Below are 24,347 nucleotides of genomic sequence, written 5' to 3' on the forward strand. Positions count from 1 at the left end.
ATGGGTTTAGTTGTCGGTCTGTGGCTGCTCACCGGCTTCCTGCAGGGCGCGCACGGCCAGGGCGTGTACGGTAAGGACGTAATTTACATACCATTAAAGGGTTCATCTCGACGCACGACGTGCGCGCGATCGAAACCGGAGACATCAGCTTGACCTTGCGAGGAGGGCTGGAGCGCACAGGTAGGACGTCGCGCACGAACGCGCACCTGAGCAGGGCGTCCGGCGGCCGCGCGTTGATGCTCCGGTCGTGACGCTGCTCGGTGTTCTCGGTGGGGTTCTCTGTGGCCCTAAGCAGAACCTCTGTGGTCCTAAGCAGAACCTCTGTGGTCCTAAGCAGAACCTCTGTGGTCCTAAGCAGAACCTCTGTGGTCCTAAACAGTGGTTCTGCTCTAACATCAATGGAATATTTGGCTTCCTGGACCCGAACTGTTCTGAGTGACTTTTGTCCCGTGATTATTTCATGCCGGGTCGCCCCTGCAGGTTCTGTAATGGTTCTATGAAAGATGGGTTCTGACTTCAGACCCGCGTGGAGGTTCTGCACCGGTTCCCCACGGGAATGGATCTGGAACTGGAGGTTCTGACAGAAGTATTGATAGGTGTCGTCATTAAGTTAATTTCAAATCAAAACAAACATTTCAATGAGAAACAAAAAGACGAAACGAGTTTGCTTATGAAGCCCCGCCCCCTTCTCTTTATTCTCCCACTAAATCATCTGTAAAAAAATCTAATAAAATCTGAGTCACACATGAGCCAGAGCATGAGGTCCAGGTCGTGACCCGCTGACCTTCCTGGGCTTCCTGTCAGATGGGATTGGCTCCATCCTTAATCCAATAAACAAGCTTCCTATTGGAAGCTACTTTTTTTAAACCAAATTTCAGATTTAATCCACGGAGCGCTGAAGTGATGGTGGAACCTCCGTCTTTTAGGGACATCCATCCTCGCTGCTGTCCGGATCACAAGCGTGTGAAAGCGTCCCTGGAACCGAACTGAGCCGCAACGCGACTCATCTCGACCGCCATTAGCATAATGCCACCCTTCATTGAACGCCGTGGGCGGGGACGGAGACGATTCGCTGGCTGAGGCGGGTCACGACCTCGGCCTCGAGCAGCATGTTAGCAGTTAGCACCGGTGCTAAGGCTGTACGGTGGCATTTGTTTGTTATTGTTTATTCTTTGATCTATTTATCGAAGTGACTTCCTGCCTCGGAGCAAAACGTCCGGATGAACATCGTGTCTGTAAAAACGGATGAAACATGAACACTTAAATACAGACAAATCCACAAAATCATAATGAAAGTCGGTGACGTCAGATCGCACGCTCAGATTATCTGTAATCCTGTATGCTGGCGCAGATTAGAGGAGAGGAGGCGTATTACATCACACACACACACACACACACACACACACACAGATGGCGAGCTGCATCCACAGTCATCACGCCGACGTCTCTGTGGTCACGCTGTTTACTTCCTGTGGGCGGATACGACAGGAGGAAGAAGAGCGATGAAGAGAAGGGTGTTCTTTTAATTTTTACGTTGCACCTTTGATAAATGGAGGATTTAAGATGAGGAGTTTCTGCATGTTTTCTGATTGATTCTAACAATTCAATTGTGACTTCCTGTTAAATCTAATGTAATCAATCATTTAGAATATTTTGTTTTACACGTTGCTCATTTTTAAAATCTGTTTAAGATGAATGCGTTTGGATACTTTGCTGAGATCTTAGACTTAGACCAAATGATTTATTGATGATGATTTGTTCCATAATGACAGAGTGACTCCTGGTGCATGATGGGAAAACTGGCTCCCAGTTTGTCCTGCTGAAGTTTGACCCGAGTAGAATCAGAGTGTGTGTGTGTGGATAATCTGCCCAACAGCAGCATCCTTGGGCCAGCTGTCTCTCTCTCTCTGACACACGCACACACACGCGCACACACACACACACACACACACACACAGGCGACAGCTACAGTATTTGTTATGGCGTGTGAATTTGTGTGTGTGTTGATTGATGGCTCCTGTTGTAGGTCTGACGTGCATCTTGGGTGTTTAACTGAAGGTGACAGGTAGCAGATGTGTCAGGATCACTCACACACACACACCTACGCACACACACACACGTACACACACACATGTACCCACGTGGGTTTGTGCTGCTATCCCAGAACAATGCGTGGACTTGAATTCGCTGTTGACAGCCCAACGCTTTCCACATGAAGAATTCTGTCGTCATGGGAACCAAAGGCCCAGCTCGACCGTAAACACGCAGACTTCTTCTCACTTGACTCCTTTTAATTATATAGTTGATGATTTATACTGCACACGTCTCCATGTCCTCCACGCTCGTGCATGAGTCGAAGAAGAAGAACGGAGTGGATAAAGTTTATTTTGTGTGTGTGTGCGTGTGCGTGTGTGTGTGCTGCATGTTTGACCTGCTCTCTGGGATTCATTATAATTGTTTTAATTACTCCTCCTCTCCCAGCTGGAGTGTTTCCTCGCAGACAGGAAATGCTCCTCGCACCTCCATTTCCCCTCCTCCTCCTCCCACTGTGTTCCTGTGTTTATCAAGCCATTAGCTGAGGGTTTACTGAGTTAATACGTGTTAATGTGTGATAATGAGGATGGAGCATGGCAGATTACGGTTGGCCTACCTCCTGTTTCCTGCCGGCCGGCTTCTTGATGAGAGGAGGAGGAAGAGGAGGAGGAGGAGGAGGAGGAGCTCCTCTCACTAATAAGTTGCTGCTGTGTTGAACCAAATTATACAAGCTGTAAAAGCAGGAGAGCAGATCGAGGAGATCCTGCCGGCCGTCATCTGGAGGATAATTAAACACATTTGATGCTTTATTTAATCCCTGCTGGAAGAGATGATTTAGAGATGGGATTATTTTACCAGGTGGACATGTGTTAATGTGTTTTTATCTCTAGTCTATGTTCCAGTCTCTAGTCATTGGTCTGGTCTGGGTTTTAATCTCTGTTCTGGTCTCTAGTCACTAGTTTTTGTTTCTAGTCTCTGGTCAGGTCACTAGTCTCTGGTTAGATCTCTAGTCTCTGGTTAGATCTCTAGTCTCTGGTTGGATCACTAGTCTCTGGTCAGATCACTAGTCTCTGTTTAGATGACCGCTGACCTTTGACCTCGCACTTTGTGCCTAATGATTGGTGTGGGTGTGTTTGTTTTGCCAGTTGGCACTGACTGATATGGACTAGTGGGGGTGGAGACAGAAAAGCAACGCATCACGGCTCTCTGAGCAGGTCTGTGATTGGCCCGTTTCTGTCACATCGAACATTTGGGTTTATCGTGGATCCTCCTGGCCGGCCTGAGCGGAGGAGACAAACACGATGGCGATGTGAGGAAAGGAGGACAAACAACTCCTCAAGCGTCTTCTGAGGAGGAGAAGTTACAGAAGTTTGACTTTCTGTTGTTTGTTTGTTACGTTTAGATCGTGAGGAGGGTAAATCTTCTCCCGGTGCATGCTGGGAGGCGGGGCAAAACACGGAGGTGAGAAAAATATGGCCGCCAGTGTGGAAGACGTGCCTCTGCTGTAGTGAAATTTAGATTTAGAACATGCTTTAGTGTGTGTGTCTCACATTTATCATGTTTATGACTCCTACTGTATGTTTAGTCATCTTGACACACGTACCGTGTGTGTGTGTGTGCTGATTCATGGAGGCCATTGCTCAGCATGATTAGTCAGGCGAGCGGCTGAGACAACTGTACGTCCCGCGGCGGCGGCGAGCGGAGTGAATAACAGGCTCTCACGCCGTTCTTTCTGAGCGGAGGTGAAGAAGCGCTCCTCCGTTTAATGGAGGGCAGGAGCGACACCAAACTGTAAAATCATCTGCGGCGGGTTTTGGGTTAGTGCCACTGCATTTCTCATATACTGTGCGTGTGTGTGTGTGTGTTACACACACACCTGATGGCAGAGTTTGCTCTGCTTGTTGCTCTGCTCCTCCCCCTTCGCTCAGGGAAGACGAGTGGTTCACACTCATCCCTCCTCCTCCACGAATGACTACTGGTGCATGGACGCTGTAATTACAGTGTGACGAAGAAGATGACGATGATGATGATCGGTGTATGTTAACAGCTCAGTGGTTATCAGGGTCAGCGTGGCTGTGAGGAGGGAAGAAGAGGAGGAGGAACCTGAGCTACCAAGCCTGTTTCAGGGCGCCCCATCCTCTTCTTCACGAATCCTTCACGATCCCTGGAATCTCTTTAAGAAATCCTGGAATTTCAAGAATCCAAAGAATTTCTAGAAATTATCCGAATGTCTTAAATTCTGAGTCGTGACTGAGAAATGCGACAGTCCAAGCGACCACTCGGACACCCCAGGACTCGTGTCCCGTGTGGTTTCCATTCATCTTCTTCTTCTGCTTCATTATGCATGCAGACGCAGCCGCCACGGCGTGAGCCAATCAGATGTCTGCAGCTATTTTTAGCCGCCCCACTGACTTGGCAGCTTCCTCTGAGAAATCATCTGCTCCAGAAATAGAGAGAGCTTGCATAACACAGAGAGAGAGAGATGTAAAAAGCTTTACTTTGACATGATAAATCTGACCTGGGATCAGTGGTCAGTTTTGGAGCTCGTTCGTAAGATGGAGACCGAGCTGCTGAATGCACGTCACCTGCAGCCGTTCACCCAACAAGATTGGATTTGATCTCGTTCCTGCGTCAAGGAGCGTAATTCCTGTCTTTAGGAGGCGCTGTTTGTGTGTTTTGTATGCTGCTCCGTGTACCGGGGGGATCATCCGGCCCGCCGGCTCCAGGCCCGATTCATCAGCGACTGGGACGTGAACATTTTGCAGCGCTGCAGAGAGCACAGCGATTAGACTAATGCCTGGTTTAAGAGGGGGAATGGAGAACACCTGAGCTAGAACGGGATCAGAGGTGGAGGGATGAACGAAGACGAGAAGCTCCTGACAACATCTAAACGTACAAGAAAAGGTTTAGTGTCATAATAAAAGGATAAAGTGTTTCTGGCCTGAAATCACTAAAAAAATTAATCATGAGAAAGGGGCGGGGCTTGAAACAAAGTTAGTTGATTCCTCCTACTGCCCCCCCCCCCCCCGGTTCCGTTAGAACCCTACTGTTGCTATATTCTGGTTAAACTCTCCTGTGGTTCTGTTAATCTATTCTGGGCCTAGTTGACGTCAGTTGGAGGAGTCGAGCCTCTTCGGAGTGGTGAGCCACTGATTGAACTGCGTGTGTGTGTGTGCGTGCGTCTGATGACATCAGCAGGAAACATTAGCCGAGTCACCAGAGACAAAAGAGAAATCCAAAAACTAAAAATAGAAAAGCAAGAATAAGTAGGACGACCAGATTATCCATGGCCCCTCCCCCGTCTTCTCCTCCTCCATCTCTCCTCTTCCTCACCTCCTCCTACTTTATTTCCCTCTGTTGTTCTCTCCTCCAACCGTTGCATCCAACAACCTTCAGATCGGTTCTCCATACAGTCTCAGTTGACATCAGGGTGGAACATGTGGGCAATGATGATCAATATGATCAATATGATCAATATGATTGGGCCCCGTTTGGATTTCTAACCTTTCTAATTCTGTTTTTGAACATGTGAAAAGTCAGGAAGGCTCTTAAAGCTGCTGTTACCACGGCACCGATGCACGAGGGACCAAATGCCTCTTCACCGCGTGGTTCCCATGGCGACAGATGGAGGATGTGTCCCTAACAGCCTCTTTATAGACACTCCTTCGGCTCAGTTCAAGCCGTTTCAGTTTCCATATCAGACGGCTTCTCTCTTCGGCAGATAAAGTCACAGAGAAATCGCTCGTGTGTTCAGGTGGGGCCGGCGAGGCGTGTGGGGGCGGATCAGAGCCGCCGCTGCAGCTTCACGGTTCATTTTGCACAACGAAATTTGCAGTTTTACTCTTTTAATTTGCATTTTAGAGAGTTAAGACTTCATGACCAAAGCAGTTTACTTGCTTCTGATTGGCTGGTATAGGTGCTGACTGTGTCGTTTCCCCCCCCCCCCCACAGCGCCCCCTACTGTGCGCATCGTGCACTCGGGGCAGGCCTGTAACGTGGAGGAGGAGCGCTACAGCGAGAGGGTTTACACCATCAGAGAGGGAGAGACTCTGGAGCTGCAGTGTCTGGTGACCGGACACCCCCGACCACAGGTAACCACGGGTAACCGCGGGTAACCACGGGTAACCATGGCTGGCCAAACGCAGCGCGAGATATACTGGGAGAGGGAGGGGTTTGTGTGGTGGAAGCAGTAAACAAGTCAGCGTTAACCTTGGCATTAGTAGAGGGACAATCATCACTGGTTGCTATGGCAACACTGGTCAGACTGGTTAGACAAGTATAAGCAGGTGGTAAACCTTTGAAACTTTCTTCAAAGGTGAATTCTTAAATCTATGTCGCTATGGCAACCTGACCAGCTTGCTATGTTTCTCATGTAATCAAAGTTAATTCGTGGCCTATATGAGAAGGATTCCAATCCAATCAGGGGCCGGGGGCGGGCAGCATCACTTCCTGCCGTCCGGCTCAAGTCGTTTCTTCAGGTAAACTCATTCGTTAAGTCGAATGAGAGAAAACGGTCCAAAACGAGGCGTCAAAGTCCTCCAGCAGAGCCCAGAATTCATTCATCGTCTTTACAGTGGATTAAAAGATGAATGAAGCACCAGAGAAATACGAAGAACACACACACACACACGCAGAGCACATACAGTAACGAAATCCCTCCCATCATCCCCGGCGGCGGCGTGCTGTAAGTGGCAGAGCTCCCGCAGAGCTGAGCCGCTGCAACGCCGTCGTGTTTCATAAATGAGAGCGATCATGCAGAGGAGAAGAGATGGAGGTTTTTTTTTTGAGTGATGGAGAGGAGAGAGAGAATGATGCCTCAGAGGGAGGGAGGCAGGCAGATGAAGAGGTCTGAGGAAGAAGTGATGATAAGATGTTGTGGCTTCAGCTCCTTTATTACGGTTTAATAAAAACAAGCTGACATTCCCAAACGTGCAGAACGAACAAGCTCTCAGTGGGAAGGCTGGGAGCTCGTTTTCCCGCCAGGAAACCATTAGAGCGGTTTCTTTTCATCTCAAACGCGCTCCCGTGTTTGTCGATGTGAGCAGCAGCGAGCGGCTCTAATGGCCCCCGCTGCCACTAATCAGATTACAGTCCGCTTTCTCTCACACGCACATTTACACAGAAGCCGACTTCAGATTCTCCATGGGCTTTCTAATCTTCTTTCTGCACAAATGCAGTCGAAGCGACGCCTGCGAGGCGTTTTGTGACGCCAACCGTGGATCCCAGCTTCGTCGCTTTGGGCTCCGACCATCCTGGCCTCCGTTTAGGAACCAGCAGCAGAACCCTGCTTCACACTCTCTGGGTCCGACTCTGCTCGAGTTGTGTCTGTGGCGACGGCGGCTCCAGAGACCAAAGGCCGGATCATCTGGCTCGACGTGACCTCTGACTTACGCCCAACGGCCTTCTGCTTGTTCGTGCTTTGTGCCGACTGCCGACGGTGTTAAAAGCAAACATGGCGTCTTTATTTCATCGACATAACGGCGGATTAAGTCCGGTCGCAGTTTGGATCGTTGCTGTCTGTAAAACAAAGAGCAGAAATGATGGAGTCTCTCATCTCCTCCTCTTCCTCTCTGCTTTCACCGTTTCTCGTTCTCTTCCTCCTCCCTGTCCTTGTCTTCCTTTTTCTCCTGCGCTTGTTTCCTGTTACTTTAGCCTCTCTGATGTCTGCCGAGGCTATAAATAGCCTCACACATACTGTAAAGCCCAATTTTTCCTGTCTCTGCGTCACCGTGGCGATCAGCTTCCTTTTCATTCATCAACCTTGACCGGCTGAATTACGGTGGCTCTGCGGCGATTAACTGTGAGCCACAAACAGAAAAACATAATCGGGTGCAAAGGTCTCCGGATGCAGAAAGGTTTCGTTCACGCCGTTTTCACACGTCGGTTTAGGACTAGACGCAGTACAATGAGGATGAGGATGAGGATGAGTGAGGATGAGGATGGGAGCAGGTGGGTGGGATGATCGCAACAGTTGCTGAATGAGGACAAATCTGGACACACACTGGAGATAATCTACAGTCAGGCCATGCCTCCGTTTCCGTTTGAACTAAATATGCTTTAGCTTTGGTTCCGACCAGTTTGAACCAGTGCAAAGTGGTCCATCTAAACCCCTCCCACCTCCACACCTGGGCAGGTTCGCTGGACTAAGACGGCGGGCGGAGCTTCGGACCGCCAGGGCGAGTCGTCGCCGCTCAACGAGACGCTGAAGATTGACAATGTCAGCCGCCACCAAGGGGGGCGCTATTACTGCAAGGCTGAGAACGGCCTGGGGTCCCCCGCCATCCGCTCCATACGAGTCGACGTCTACTGTAAGAACACACACACACACACACGACATGAAGATACTGCTAGCAGCTATTAGCTTAGCATCTAGAACAGGGGTGTCAAACCCGTCCAGTGGAGGGCCGAGACGCTCCAGGTTTTCCTTCCAGCCGGCTACCAAAGCAGGTGATTTTAATTATCAACACCTCGGATTTGAGAGAAGGAACTCATTCAGGTTGTCGCTCTCTGGTTCATCTTCTCTTTGCTCAGATAACACACGGCACATTGTAGCATAGCACGTGCAATTTTCCCCACAAGTCATCCCCACCCCATGTGTGGATGACTCCTGGCTCTGAGGATGTCACCTGATGAATCTTCAGCATCCCAGGAACAGTTTTTAGATTGGGGGGAATCAATTCACTGCTGGTATTTACCTCCTCTTCTGACTCTTTAAACAGTCACTGATCAATTGTTCTTCAGTTGATCATACAGACATTCAGCATTTGGGATGCTGGTCCCATACAACACTATTCTGTCTGCCAGATTCTTTAAAGCCCTATGCTTTAAACCTCTCGTTTTCTTTTCACTTGATGCTTGCCTGCAAGCATCAACATTTCATGAAAAAGATTGACACACAGAAAGATAGAAATAGATTGTTGAATAGAATGAGCAAGAGTTATAGCGCATTCCCTCCTTTATTGGTTTGTTTCTCATTACCGAAACATTGTATCTCTCCACCGCAACAGTCCTCAACTGTTGCGGTGGATAACGGCGTTGCGGTGGATGATAACGGCGTTGCGGTGGATGATAAAACGGCGTTGCGGTGGATGATAAAACGGCGTTGCGGTGGATGATAACGGCGTTGCGGCGGATGATAAAGGCGTTGCGGTGGATGATAAAACGGCGTTGAGGTGGATGATAAAAGGCGTTGCGGTGGATGATAAAAGGCGTTGCGGTGGATGATAAAACGGCGTTGCGGTGGACGATAACGGCATTGAGGTGGATGATAAAACGGTGTTGCGGTGGATGATAAAACGGCGTTGCGCTGGATGATAAAACGGCGTTGCGCTGGATGATAAAACGGCGTTGCGCTGGATGATAACGGCGTTGCGCTGGATGATAAAACGGCGTTGCGGTGGATGATAACGGCGTTGCGGTGGATGATAACGGCGTTGCGGTGGATGATAAAACGGCGTTGCGGTGGATGATAAAACGGCGTTGCGGTGGATGATAACGGCGTTGCGGTGGATGATAACGGCGTTGCGGTGGATGATAAAACGGCGTTGCGGTGGATGATAAAACGGCGTTGCGGTGGATGATAACGGCGTTGCGGCGGATGATAAAGGCGTTGCGGTGGATGATAAAAGGCGTTGCGGTGGATGATAAAAGGCATTGCGGTGGATGATAAAACGGCGTTGCGGTGGATGATAACGGTGTTGCGGTGGATGATAAAACGGCGTTGCGCTGGATGATGAAACGGCGTTGCGGTGGATGATAACGGCGTTGCGGTGGATGATAAAGGGGCGTTGCGGTGGATGATAAAACGCCGTTGCGTTGGATGATAAAGCGGCGTTGCGGTGGATGATAAAGCGGCGTTGCGGTGGATGATAACAGCGTTGCGGTGGATGATAACAGCGTTGCGGTGGATGATAAAACGGCGTTGCGGTGGATGATAACGGCGTTGCGGTGGATGATAAAATGGCGTTGCGGTGGATGATAAAACGGCGTTGCGGTGGATGATAACGGCGTTGCGGTGGATGATAAAACGGCGTTGCGGTGGATGATAACGGCGTTGCGGTGGATGATAAAACGGCGTTGCGGTGGATGATAAAACGGCGTTGCGGCGGATGATAAAGGCGTTGCGGCGGATGATAAAGGCGTTGCGGCGGATGATAAAAGGCGTTGCGGTGGATGATAAAAGGCGTTGCGGTGGATGATAAAAAGGCGTTGCGGTAGATGATAACGGCGTTGCGGTGGATGATAAAACGGCGTTGCGCTGGATGATAACGGCGTTGCGCTGGATGATAAAACGGCGTTGCGCTGGATGATAACGGCGTTGCGGTGGATGATAAAGGGGCGTTGCGGTGGATGGTAAAACGGCGTTGCGGTGGATGATAAAACGGCGTTGCGGTGGATGATAATGGCGTTGAGGGGGATGATAACGGCGTTGCAGGGGATAAAGCGGCGTTGCGGTGGATGATAAAACGGCGTTGCGGTGGATGATAACGGCGTTTAGAGTTTAGATTTGTTTATTGCTGTAATTATATGCGTTATATTATACAAAATATGTGTTAATATATACTGTAGCGATCACGCGAGATCACGTGAGGCGCAATGCATCATGGGACTGACTGGGTTGTGCTTTTGGCACCATGAGTGAGAGGGGTGTTGCGTTGAATGTCCCCAGCGCAGCATCCATGTGCAGTCAAGTCATCCTGTGTCACAATAAAGGCACTTGTTGACACAAGCTCAATTCCAGTGTGGTTCTTCTCCCTGAGCTCGCTACAATACAGTGGCATTGCTCGGGTCTCTTGGGACTCCAAGCAAGAAATCCCTGGGGCCTCCACCCCACCCGTGCACGCCGCAAATATTTGTTTTTTGCACATTAAAATGCAAAATAAATAGGTAAACAATGTATGAGGCCAAATCAAAAGAAAAATAAAGTTGCCACAATATATATAAAACGACAGTGTAAATAAATAACGTCAAATAAAATAAATGGCATCATAGGAGCTGGCCCGCGGGTACAGAACCCGCAGGCCAGCTCTAATATTAATTTTATATTGCCTTGCGGGCCAAATATAATTACACTGCGGGCCAGAGTTTGACACCCCTGCATTAGTGAGATCAGCTGCTGGAGAGATGGTTGGAAAGGAAACCTGGAGTGTCTCGGCCCTCCACTGGACAGGTTTGACACATGTGATCTAGAACAATATGTCAAAAGCTCTCTTGGATGTTTCATTCTCAGATAAATCCGTTCTGAGTGTGAATGGCCCCCAGCGCTGTCAGGATTACACAGCGGGGGCACTTCCTGTCAGCGGATGGTATTAAAACCTGCCTTTGACCTACGTGCCTCCTCATTGTGCGACAATCAGAATCAGAAGTGGTTTATTGCCATTGTCAGTGAGGGTTCACAGACTAGGAACGTTTCTCGGTGAAGTCGTGCTACATCTAACATTAAGGACAAAATACAAAGACCATACAAGTACAGACATCAACAGCAGCCGGAGTGGTTACACAGATGTGTACTAGCAGCAGTAAACTAGCGTCATCACGCGGTGCAAATGGAACAGTGCAAGTTGTATTCAGGAGTCCGGGGCAGGATTATTAAGTGTTCATTAGTCTTACGGCTGAGGGAAAGAAGCTGTTCTTGTGGCGGGAGGTTCTGGTCCGGATGGACCGTAGCCTCCTGCCTGAGGGGAGAGGGTCAAAGAGTCCATGTCCAGGGTGGGAAGGGTCGGCTGTGATCCGACCTGCACGCCTCCGAGTCCTGGAGACATACAGGTCCTGGAGCGATGGCAGCTTGCAGCCGATCACCTTCTCCGCAGCACGTACAATGCGTTGCACTCTGTGTCTGTCCCTGGTGGTGGCGCCAGCGTACCACACGGTGATGGAGGAGGTGAGGACGCACTCCACGATGGAGGTGTAGAACTGCACCAACATCTGGGTCGGCAGCTTGAGTTTCCTCAGCTGCCGCAGGAAGTACATCCTCTGCTGAGCCTTCTTGGTGAGGGAGCTGATGGTCGGCTCCCACTTGAGGTCCCGGGTGATGGTGGTGCCCAGGAAGCGGAAAGAGTCCACGATGGAGATGGGGGTAGGGGAGTCTGTGAGGGCGAGGGGGGACGGTGGGGCTGTGACTTTCCTGAAGTCGACAATCATCTCCACTGTTTTCTGGCTGTTCAGCTCCAGGTTGTTGCTGCTACACCAGGACACCAGCCGGTCCACCTCCCTCCTGTAGGCCGACTCATCACCGTCCGAGATGAGCCCGATGAGGGTGGTGTCGTCCGCAAACTTAATCAGTTTGACGGACTGATGGCCAGAGGTGCAGCAGTTGGTGTACAGGGAGAAGAGCCAGGGGGAAAGTACACAGCCCTGGGGGGATCCGGTGCTGATGGTCAGGGTAGTCAGGTGCTGATAGTCAAACGCATTCGTTTGACTCCCTTGCATGGAACCTAGTCCCCAGCAGGATGGCTGATGATCCGCCGCTTCCGTTCTGCTTCATGACCCCGGTGAAGACACCCCCCCCCCCCCCCCCCCCCTGCGTGGAGGAGCAGCTGCCTCCCTCGCACACGTCACCTGAAATGTTTCATCCAGAGCACCGAAAATACGGAGAAACAACATCCGCAGGATGCTTTTTTACAGGGATTACATGGATTTTAAGTGGTACCTGAATGCATCATGGCTGAGTGCTTCCTTCAGGGCACGGAGGCTTTTCCACAGACTGCAGGTGAAACTAGAAAGACAATCAGAGACTGCAGACCCCGCCTCCAATAGACTATTGGATCTTGTGAGACAGTAAACAGGGCTTCCGGATCAGAGGGGCCAAACCTGCTCTAGCTTGCTGCTCCGGAACGTACTACAAGACACGTTCTGGACTCTTTTTCCCATCATGCCATTCGTTTCCCTCCCTCTTAAAGTGACAGTTTACGGCACAGGCACAATTCCAGATGTAAAAATAATTCTAGAATCTGGATCCAGATCCGGATCAACGCCATTCTCGGGGAGGACCGAGCCACAGACAGAACCTTGCTTGTGTAAAAATTTCAAGTCGATTGGTTTACTAGTTTTTGACTTATGCGCTCGGACAGACAAACAAGCAGACAGACAAACAAACAAACAAATAAACGCACCCAATTGCAATACCCTCGCCTCCTCTTCGGCGAGGGTAACAAGGATAAAGCATTAGCTCCGGCCCTATGGGAGTGTCCTCTGTCACTTCAGATGTTTTTTGGGCCCCAGTGCGTTCACTGTCCTGGTTTTTCCATTCCTCTGTAAACCGGATCAGCGTCCGGTGTTGACCGGTTCGTGACCCTGCAGTAGTTACCCTGGCTGCTGGAGGAACCGGGGCATTATAGGCTCCTCCCCTCATCTTTCATTCCTCCTCCTCCTCCCATTGCCTCCCTGGTCTTCATCTCATTTCTGCCCCTCCAGATCTGGATGACCCGGTGATAACGGTGCACCAGAGCGTGGGCGAGTCCAAGGAGCAGTTCTACTTTGAGAGGACCGTGTTCCTCCGCTGCGTCGCCAGCTCCAACCCGCCTGTCCATTACGCCTGGAGGAGGGGCCGGGAGGCCCTGACCCAAGCCTCCGACTCAGGGGTGGAGATCTACGAACCCTTTTTCACACAGGTGAAGAGACACGCCCACTGCTTTCATTATTAGCATAAGATTAAAGAAAAGAATACTTTCCTTCTTTTAGGAATAGAAAGTTTGAAGAGTAGAAACAGAAACACACGTGTTGCTGTTGTATTTGTATTTTGGCTTCATCCTCTTCATCCTCTTCCTCTGCTTTGTGAAGAACAGCGCCACCTTCCTCCGTCCCAGGAGTCATCCTCCTCCTTTTAGTCCATCCCAGTTTCTCTGGGATTCCTCCAGGCGCGCTTGATTTACATGTCGCTCATCAGCGGCAGCCAGAAACATTTCAAAGTTTGATTTCTGTCCAATCCAAACCTCTTCAGCTTTAATTCCAGAGCTGTTTAATGAATTGTTTAAATGTGATGTCTTCAGGGCCGAGATCGAGAACTCCTTAACCCCGACCTCCTCTCTCCTCATAGGCCCTAATGAGGAAATTATCCCCTCCTCTTCTTCCTCACCCATCAAAAAGAAAATGCTGCCATCTTTGCACAAACATTTAAATGTCATCTAATCTCGTGTCTTTTTTTCACGAGGCAGAAGGTGGAGCGGTGGCCAAATAAAAGAGATTTGAGGAGGATGAGGATGAGGAGGGTAAAGGAGGAGCTAATAGAGAATAATTTCAAATACCTCCTTTGATGAACACAAAACAAGAGTTAAAGATCATGAATGAAATGCTGGGCGGCCTGGTGGCGCAGTGGTAAGCACTGTTGCCTCACAGCGAGATGGTCGTGGGTTCGTCTCCGACTTGTGGCCATTCTGTGAGGAGTTTGCATGTTCTCCCCGTGTCTGGTGGGTTCTCCGGGTTCTCTCCGGGTTCTCCGGCTTCCTCCCACCACCAGAAACATGCAGCCTAGGCCCGCGACCCGATAACGGAATAATAATGAATGAATGAAATGCTAATAAATAATCAGATTATAGAGAATAAAAGCTATTTGCAGACAATTACGGTTAAGTGTGTGTGTTTGTGTGTTTGTGTTTGTTACAGGGAGAAACAAAGATCCTGAAGCTGAAGAATCTCCGCCCTCAGGACTACGCCCAATACACCTGCATCTCCTCCGTCAGGAGCGTGTGTGGCATCGCAGACAAGAGCGCCCACTTCGGTATTAACAACAGGACAGGTAACACACACATGCACACGCACACACGCACAAATCCTGTCCAAATATACTGGAAGAGATTCTGGATTCTCATCTACAATAAATGTAAGAGACAAGAAACAAGAAGGAAGCGTCAAATACCTGCAGCACCAAAAAGAGAGATGAAAGGTGGGGCTGGGGGGAGAAAACAGGAAGTGTAAGGTAAAGGCTTTCAAAATAAAACAGGAAACATCAAATCAAACATGGATTGGCTGTAGTTGTGGAACATTCGTGCATGTTTATGTCCTTTTACCGGGCTTTCTCTGCAGTAAAGTCCATCCAGACGTGTTTAATACTTTATACAGCGCGTCGCTCTGCAGCTTGATGACCAGCTGACCACCGGAAGCTGTTATAGTGCAGCAGGAACGACATCGGCGTGGATTAACCACACATGACGAGATGTTTTAACGCCTTCTGTAACAGAACGGACAGACTGCGGCGCTCCACTCCCTCCTCTCATTTGTGTTTCTGCTCTGATTGTAACATAGCAGGTAGAAATAATGTCACGTCTTCCTCGCGCTCCTTCCAGCTCCTCCCTCCATTAAACTCCTCCTGGACGACCCCCTGGTGGTGAACCTGGGGGAGACGGTCACCCTGGTCTGCGTGGCGTCGAGCGGAGACCCTCCTCCCGTGCTGAGGTGGGTGAGGCCGGGGGGGGAGGACCTCCCGAAGAGGAGCGTCATCAACGGTGGCACGCTGACCATCCCCGCCGTCACCGTGGAGGACGGCGGCGCCTACAGCTGCATGGCGTCCAACAACGTGGGCAACCCGGCCAAGAAATCCACCACCGTACTGGTCAGAGGTACGATGCCAAGATTTAAAACCAACAGCCTTCAACCTGCCGAGTCAGCAGAAACACTTTGCATGTCGGAGGTCGATGGTTTGAGTCCTGGTGCTGAGCTCCTATCTGCTCCTTCGGCACCAGGACGGAGATGAGACCTATTTTCCATCGCGTTGATCTGCTTCTAATTCTGCGTGACAAACGAAAGCTCCTTCCTCCTCTGAAGAGAACAAAGCAACAGACTCGCGTCGAACTTTATTCCCTAGCGCTTTCCCTCTGGGCTTTGTTTCCGGCTGTGATGCCGATCCACCTGTTCCTTCGCTGTCTTCGTGTTCCTGTGATCAGGTGAGTCCTTCAGGTACAAAGACGCCCCCCCGCCCTTTACTTCTTGTTCCAAAGACGAACGGAGTGGATCCGATGCATCGGCAGACGTTAAACTCTGAGATTAATTCGGTCTGGATAAATCTCCCTCGTCTCCATCTGTGTGTGTGTGTGTGTGTGTGTGTGTGTGTGTGTGTTTGTGTGAGAGAGAGAGTCAGGGAAAGGTCTGTTACATAATTGGAGGTGCAGTCACTCACACGAGAGTCAGCACACACACGCACGGACACACGCACGCATGCACGCATTGTTTTGTTCCAAGGCGTTGTTGCTTTGCTCTTAATGAAGAAGGACAATCAGCCGCTCGCCTCGTGATGCGATGCTATTTTTAGACACGCACGGATCTGCGACTCGAGCTTCAACCTTCCGGTCGTTCTGTCGTCGTCCGCTGAAGAACGACCTCCTCCGGGACAGGAAGTGACACGAGGAGGACGAGGATTGTTTCTGATGTGAAGTAGCATCATCACAAGAAATAAACTAATCAGAAATACGGATTATCAGTATGTGCCGTCTCATAAAACAGTTTTCTATTGGAAATATAACAAAAATAATGCAGACTAGATTAGATTAGATTAGACTAGATTAACAGAATTGATCCTTGCCAAAGTTTTCTGTGACTCTTACATTCTGTGCCTCCGTCTTCCCTGCAGGCCTTCGTAAAGGCCGCTTCTGGATCACGCCCGACCCGTACCACGATGACGACAACATCCAGATCGGCCGAGAGGTGAAGATCAGCTGCCAGGTGGAGGCCACGCCCCCGGAGGAGCTCCAGTTCGGCTGGCTGAAAAACGACCGGCCGCTGAGGAGCTCAGAGCGAATGGTCATCACCCACACCGACACCGAGGTCTCGCCCGGGACCACGAACCTCGACATCATCGACCTGAAGTTCACCGACTTCGGGACGTACACCTGTGTGGCGTCGCTGAGGAACGGAGGAAGCCCCGAGATCAGCATCGACGTCAACATCTCGTCCACCACAGGTGAGTCGGGCTGTGAAACTTCAAACGCAGTTTGTCTTCTTCTTCTTTGGTTTTCTTGCGTCCGACACGAACCCCGCGGGTCTTGAGCTCTCGCTGGACGGAGGGAGAAGAAGCAGAAGTTTTCCTTTGGACAGACGTCACACTGGGGAGCGGCTGCAGGCGGACGCTGGCTTCTTTGTTTGTGACCTTGGCGGACGGCAAGGAGCATTGAGGAGGAGGAGGGAGGGAGGAGGAGTCATTTTGGTTGAAGTGTTGCAGTCTGAGTGCCGGTCTGACCAAAGACAGAAGGTCACTCTGAGGTCGCTGAAGTTTTAACAGTCCAGCAGCCTCCCTCTAAGTTCTAATTTAGATCTAAAGAGACAGACACAGAACTTTTACGTGAGTCCATTAAAAGATGATGTCATCGTCTTCTCTCCACCTGCAGTTCCACCTGAGCTGACTGTCCCTAGAGGGCGCTCTCACCTCATCGCCCAGGAGGGCGACATGGTGGACCTGCAGTGTCTGGTCTCAGGGAAACCCAAACCCATCATCCTTTGGTCCCGGGTGGAGGAGAGCGGGGGCTTGGTGGCGGCGGCGGCGGCGCCGGCGCCTCTCATGCCGGACGGTTCGCCTGAGGTGGAGAGCTACGACGGCATCCTGAGGCTCAGCAACGCGACCAGAGAGATGGGCGGGGCATACCGCTGCCAGACGAGCCAATACAATGGCTTCAACGTGAAACCCAGAGAGGCTCTGATCCATGTGGTGGTGCAATGTGGGTAAAAAACACACACTCATCAATGTGCTGCTTGATGATGTCATCCAGCTGTTAAATTACCCAGAATGCAGTCTGTCCACGAACGGGAATCGAGTCCGCATCCTCCCAGTCACGCTCCATCCGACCTGCGGGGTAGCACATCGCACAAAATACCATCAGAGGATGTGACAGGAGGCTGCACACACACACACACACCTACACACGCACACATGCACACACACACACACACACACAGAGCTCCCGGCTTCCTGCTGCACTAAAAGGCTGTCAGACCCGATCTCCTCTGCAGCTCGACTCGGTTCGACTCGCCGGGGAATCAGCGAGGAACTCGGAGATGCTCAGTCGGGCAGTTTGAGGACTCAGAGTGGCGAGACAGAAACCTCTGACACACCTGAACACAGCGACCCAAAGAGAAGGGGACCAATGAGAGGACAACATCCACATCACCGTGGTTATTCATACCGGCAGGGCGTCTAGCCTCATCGAGCGGCACGCTCCTGATGATAAAGCAGACGAAGGGTTAAAAGGTGTTTATCACAGTACCGGACTCAAGAGCTCGTCCCTGACTCTGGTGAAAAGGGGCGGAGACAGAGAGTTCTGTCTGACCTTTACGTCTTTACGAGAAGCTGAAGCGCGGTGATGTCACGCTCCTCGCTTCTTTAGCTCGACGGAAACGTCTCACAGCAGCTGAACACGAACACAACGCGTGAAAAACAGAAAGCAAGAGCGGAGCGCAGACCCCCCCCAAGCAGCTCGTCCCCCCCCTAACTGGACCCGGATCACAGTCTTGTTTCTCTTGCCGCATTGCGTCTCACTTCCTGCCCATCTCTCCAACAGTCCCTCCCACCGTGGAGCCGGCGTACACCGAGATCCGCCAGGCTCTGGGACGGGCGTTCACCCTCACCTGCCACCTGCTGCGAGCCCATCCGGCCCGCCTGCTGCGGTACGAGTGGAAGCTGGGGTCCCGCCTCCTCACCGTCGGGGAGTTCAGCGAGGAGCGCGACGACACCAGCTACCTGGTCAGGGCTTTGAACAGAGAAGGCTACGGCGAGTACACCTGCGACATCACCAATGAGGCCGGGGCGGGGCGCTGCACCTTTACGGTCACAGGTGGGCGTCACGACCATCGGACGGCTCGGAGCTGCGTCTGGTGGAAATGTGGTGAATGCATGAACGTCCTGCCTTTCACACCTGACCGTCGTAGAGTTAGCAGCACACACCTTTAAGTCTAAACGATGACAGACGCCTGCGTAACGTTTCACGGCCGTGTGGCCAGAATGAAGCCTCGTCTTTGACGTGTCGCAGTCAAGCTAAGATCACGTGAAGCGTCGTGGGGGCCCTTGAGACTGTGAACACAATGCATCACACGGGGCTTGGAGCCCATCTCCTCCTGATGAAAGCCCCCCTGCTGAGTCGTCCTCTCCCAGTAAACCCGGCGGCGGCGTTAAGCCTCTTATCGCAGCAGACGTTCTGCAGGCGGCAGCAGAAAGCCGTCGTAAGCTTGGGCTGGAGAGCCGATGGGGAATAACTATAATTATTACGTTGGGCTTGTCGTTGCTGAGGTGACGGCTGCCTTGTTAATCAGGTGCGAACATGCCAGTGGTGTTTTTAAACCTCGCTCATCCGGAGGACGCCAGCAATAAACCTGCTGGTTCAGGCCCCGCCTGCGACGCCTCGCGTTGTGGACTGACCCCTGTGTGTCCCCAGGGAAGGCCTACGCTCCGGAGTTTTACTACGACACTTACGGCGCTCTGTGGCAAAGCAAGCCCCGCGTCTACGGCTTCAGGCTGCAGTGGACGCAGATGGAGCCCAACGCCGTGGACCGGATCCTGGCCTACAGACTGGGCATCAGGCAGGTCAGTACGCCGACCGCCAGGAAACGCTTCTCGTGTCGGTGTAAGGGTCCTCAACAAGGGCACAGTCGGTGTTGGACGGGGTTCCTTACGGGGTTCCTTACCGGGTTCTAAAGAGGACGGGAAGGAAGAGAACGCAGACGCCTCTTCAAAGTGTTGTAAACTACGACGCCGGACTATTTCAAGTGTCTTAAATGAGTTGATGATGTCATCGCCTCTGCAAGAGAGCGAGTCCTCGCCGAGTCTTTAGGAGAGTCGTGATGCCGTTTGTTCTGCCGAGGACTCGTCATCCACTTTTTGTGTTCCCGCATGAATCTTTAAAGCTCAGTTTGTTCAGCGTAAACGGGCCGTTTCCTGGCGTGTTCTGTCGATCTGTAAAGGACGAGTCTGAAGAGTAAAAACCTGAACGGTGCGTAGATACACAGATGCTGTCGCCGTCTTCTCTGGCGCCAGGATAAGTTAGTCCGTCTCACAGTGAGAGGACGTTTAAGCCCGATCACCGGAGGCGCCGGGCTGAGGCTGTTTTGAGTCGGATGATGCTGCCGTACCTGCTCGAGCTGTTCAAAGTCTTTAACGCCGTTAAAACGGTTAAAAACACGCTGCTCGGTCTGCACCTGAGGCTCTGCGGCATCACGGGGATGTATGAGGGCCTGTTGCCATGGCAACACGCCTGTCTCCCCATTCACATGCAGCGGCGTTTGGTCGCCAGCGAGCAGAGGGGGGATGTGCTGATGTGACAGAAAGTGATAAGAGGAGAGAGGGAGGAGGAGGAGTAGGGGGAGAAAGAGAACGAGTAGAGGTGGGAGAAAAGCAGAAGCCAGTGATTCGGAGTGACGGGAGGAAGTTTACAGCAGGAGGAGGAAGGAGGAGGAGGAGGAGGAGAAGGAGAAAGTGTACAATAACAGAATGCAGTTCATCTCCATAGGTGAGTCTGCTGTGTTCCGGTACCAAGAACGCATCCTGGCGTCAGTCGCCATGGAGACTCGCCTCCCTCATGAACCTCACGTCAGAAAGAGCGTAAAGGTCACGACGAGTTATTCAACAGGCGGTTTGATTAAGCAGCGGCCGCCGCTCGTTTGGGGCTTCACAAAACTGTGCCTGTGTTTCAGGTGGGTCAGTCCCGCTGGTGGGAGCAGGAGATCCCCATGGAGGAAGCCATCCAGAGGGGGGGGCTGCTGACCTACAACCTGACTGAACTCATCAAACCCGAGTCCTACCTGGTTCGCCTCACCCCCATCACCCGCTACGGAGAGGGCGACGCCACCGAACGCATCATCACATACAGCGGTGCGTCGCGTCGGCTGCTAAAAGGTTCTGTTTAAGGCATGCTAACTGTTAGCACCTGACCCTCAGACACGTGGAATTATAAATCTCTTAACTTAAGAATCAAGACAAGTATATTTTTAAAGCAGCTTTTAGAAAGTTTCAAAGTGTGTTTGTAAATAAAGCAATGTTGTGACTTGTTGTTTTTTGTCCCTCCACAGTTCCTGTTAACCCACATCTCAGTAAGTACCTGCGCTCACACCCTATTGGCTGTCCACTAGTTCAAACCTCCTGCAGGGAGCTAACATCCAATCACTGCTTCTATAGTTGCTGCATGTAAGAGAGTATTTAGAGTAACTAACATATATATTTGAGAATAAAAGTATTTGCTGGTAAAACTCTCTTTATTTTTCAGATTGAGGTTCTCATTGAAAGTTTCCTAAAATATTTACCTCATGGGTTTATGTTACTATTTATTTGCCTCTCATTCTGTGACCTTTCAAAATAAATGCGCTGAGTGTTGTGATGACGTAGATGTCTACAGGTGGACAATGGTGTACCTGCATGTAAGTGTAGCTACAGTGTGTGTGTGTGTGTGTGTGTGTGTGTGTGTGTGTGTCCAGGGGAGTTCCAGTGCGGTTTCGAGGATGAGTCGATGTGTTTGTTCTCCCAAGACAAATCGGATGAGTTTGATTGGACGCGTCACAGCGCTGTATCACGAGACACCAAATACACGCCGAACACCGGACCGAGCTCAGACCACCGCGGCTCTAAGCAGGGTACGCACACACACACACACACACACACACACAGAGAGAGTGAGGTGGATCTAAGAGTCTGTCTTGCAGCTCGTTTCCCTCCGTGCTAGAATCCATTAAAGACGGCCTCGGGTTAAAACGTTTTAAATCCAGTGTCACGCAGGAAATGCGTGCGCCTGTGTTTCCTGCACTCCTGAACAATTTCATTTTGGATCATTGGTTTTTTTTCCTGCAGGATGAGCTGCAGGTGGAATTGTGTGTTTATTTTTTTAACTGTTACTGCCCCGTGGGTTTACCGGCGTCTCCCCACGGCTCAGGAAGTCATATTAAACGAATAAGCCATTTTGCTTCTCTGCGGATGCAAACCGCTTTGGTTCCAACTGAAATAAATCTGGAGCTCCTCGGTGGATGGCGTTCATTTTCCTCTCGGGGTGATGCTTCTTAATTATTTTGTGTATTTCTCCTGACCTGACCTCTGACCCCTGAGACCTGTTTATAATGCCCCGACAGGTTTCTACATGTACATCGAGACGTCCCGACCCCGGATGGACGGAGATAAGGCGCGGCTGCTGTCTCCCACCTTCAACATGAACTCCAGGAGCTCCTCCTCCATCGGCAGCAACAACCCAACCTACTGTGTCGCTTTCTACTACCACATGTATGGTAAACACATAGGTAAGGGTGTGGCCAGGTCACGTCTCAGGTACGGGGTAGAATAATAAACAAATAAACTACAATCAAGTAAATAACAACAACGGATTTCCTCCTGCAGGAGCGCTGAACGTGTTTTTGCGTCTGAAAGGTCAGACGGTAACGGAAACCTCGGCCTGGAGTCTGAGCGGTAACCAAGGAGACCACTGGCTGCAAGCCAAAGTCAACATCCACCCAACTGCAGCCTTCCAGGTGACCATGCCCACTTTACCGCCAAACACACCCACTTCATTTCATCGGGATCAATAGATTATTGGCAAACGTCAACAGACTGATCCATAATCTCTTTGGTAGATGGTGATGGAGGGAGTCCGAGGTCCCGGTATCGAGGGAGATATTGCCATCGATGATGTCACCATCGAGGAGGGCGAATGTAAAAATCCTCCGCCCAACAGTGAGTCAACAAAAACACAAATTTAGAAATTATGTTGCATTGAACAGAAAATCCTTCCAACTCGCTTAATTTGATCAACTATGTGTTTCCCGCACAGATCTAAGGTCGCTTGCTCCGCCCTCATCACCCCATATATGGCAGCTGTGTATCACTTTGAGTCTGGGCCTGATTGGCCACCAGAGGTGACCCCTCCTCCTCTGTACAGGACACCACCGCCCTTGACTCCTCCTCCCTCCCTCACCCCGCCATCAAATTGCAACCCCCACCCCCCGGCAAAGGACATGGGTAGAACTGGAGGAAGATGCCGATCGCCATCAGCGTTTTCACCATGTTGTTTCCTCCAGTGGAACGTGGGAATGTTTGACCATGATGTCAGGAAAAAAACAAAATCCCAGTTTGAATGTCACCCCCAGTCCCCCCCCATCCACACCCCCGTCGGATCAACAGTACTGTACCGCCGGCCGGCCGGACCAATGGCAGTCTCTCTGTTTTTGCAGAGGAGAGTAACTTTTTACAGCGGGTGGACTGACTTTTTTTTTTAAATGCCTGTAGTTGTTTTTTGGCCACTGTCCGAGGAAAGTTCACCCTCTGCTATGACATCAAGTGCCTTCAGAACCACAGAGGAGGAGGTCGCCGGGCCAAACACCGTCGTCAAGGATGGAGGATGGAGGAGAAAATAACTAATATCTTCCAGTTAGATGCAGAGAATCCGGTTCTTACAGATTTTTCTCGTTTGTTTGTGAGATTCTGCTTAAAAAGGAGAAAGAAGCAGCAATGGACAAGATATATAGATTAAATATAGACAGGAAGTTATTTTATTTATCTAACATTTTAAAGAACAACATGCAATCACAATCTGAGGATCTGCCTCTGGGTTTTTCAAAATAAAAGACTTCCTGTTGGACTATTTTCATGTCTGTACCGAATGGGATTCAAGCATTTGGCCTTTCAGAACTGTTTTAATATTGGGGAATGCAAAGACTTGATGAAAAATAATCTTGTTCCTATTTTCAGGAAAAACTCCAAGGGAAAGTTTGAAGGATTAAAAATCCAGATATGATGTTTTTGTTTCTTTAACCCTTAAGAGGTCCTTTAAATAATGCATTTGTCCCCAAAACGGCTGTAAGATTTTAATATGCTAATATATTTTCCTGCATTAAACAACTCAGCCTTTTAAAACTACTTTCAACATGAAATAAACATTTTAAATATTAATTATTTTATGGGGTGGATTTTCGTCCTTTAAAACTAGTTTTCACAACTCCACGGTTTTAATTGAAAAAAATCACATACATTCAAATAAAACAGGTAAAACACCGACTTCATCCTCTCGCCCACCGGATTCTCTTCTTCACTTTCTATTCCTTGTAGCTCAACTCAGCGCAACAGTTCTTCTTCGTCGTATTTTTATCGTTTAAAGTCCTCCAGCTGTTCAAGACTAGACTCTCCAATAGCGTGTTGCTGCCCCCTAGTGTCAGTCTTCAGTGCTGCATCACGTTTGTTTGACAGGCTATTCAAAATACAGCACATGTAAAATATTTATGAGTGGACTTTGGTTCAGTTTATTGGAAACAATTGAAGCCTTATACCTTTTAAATTATAACTACTTTATTATAAATATAATCTATAAGCAAGCGGCTCTAATAAGCACAGAGGCTTTATGCGCATGCGTGAAAGGAAGTGACGTATG

The 24,347-nt window shown here is 50.2% G+C and overlaps 1 protein-coding gene across 1 annotated transcript; it reads left to right on the plus strand.

The window, feature by feature from the left end:
- On the plus strand, window positions 1-22,843 carry mdga2a (MAM domain containing glycosylphosphatidylinositol anchor 2a). Its single transcript, XM_068752391.1, has 17 exons — window positions 1-70; window positions 5,986-6,125; window positions 8,168-8,342; window positions 13,447-13,643; window positions 14,635-14,767; window positions 15,315-15,587; window positions 16,595-16,924; window positions 17,349-17,675; window positions 18,516-18,788; window positions 19,386-19,534; window positions 20,641-20,818; window positions 21,016-21,036; window positions 21,418-21,573; window positions 22,063-22,227; window positions 22,325-22,455; window positions 22,558-22,657; window positions 22,755-22,843. Exons 1-17 carry the CDS (start codon window positions 1-3, stop codon window positions 22,841-22,843), a joined length of 2,907 nt encoding a protein of 968 aa, XP_068608492.1.
- Window positions 22,844-24,347: the final 1,504 nt, after the last annotated feature.

Source organism: Brachionichthys hirsutus, chromosome 18, assembly GCF_040956055.1.
Source record: "Brachionichthys hirsutus isolate HB-005 chromosome 18, CSIRO-AGI_Bhir_v1, whole genome shotgun sequence".
NCBI lineage: Eukaryota > Metazoa > Chordata > Actinopteri > Lophiiformes > Brachionichthyidae > Brachionichthys > Brachionichthys hirsutus.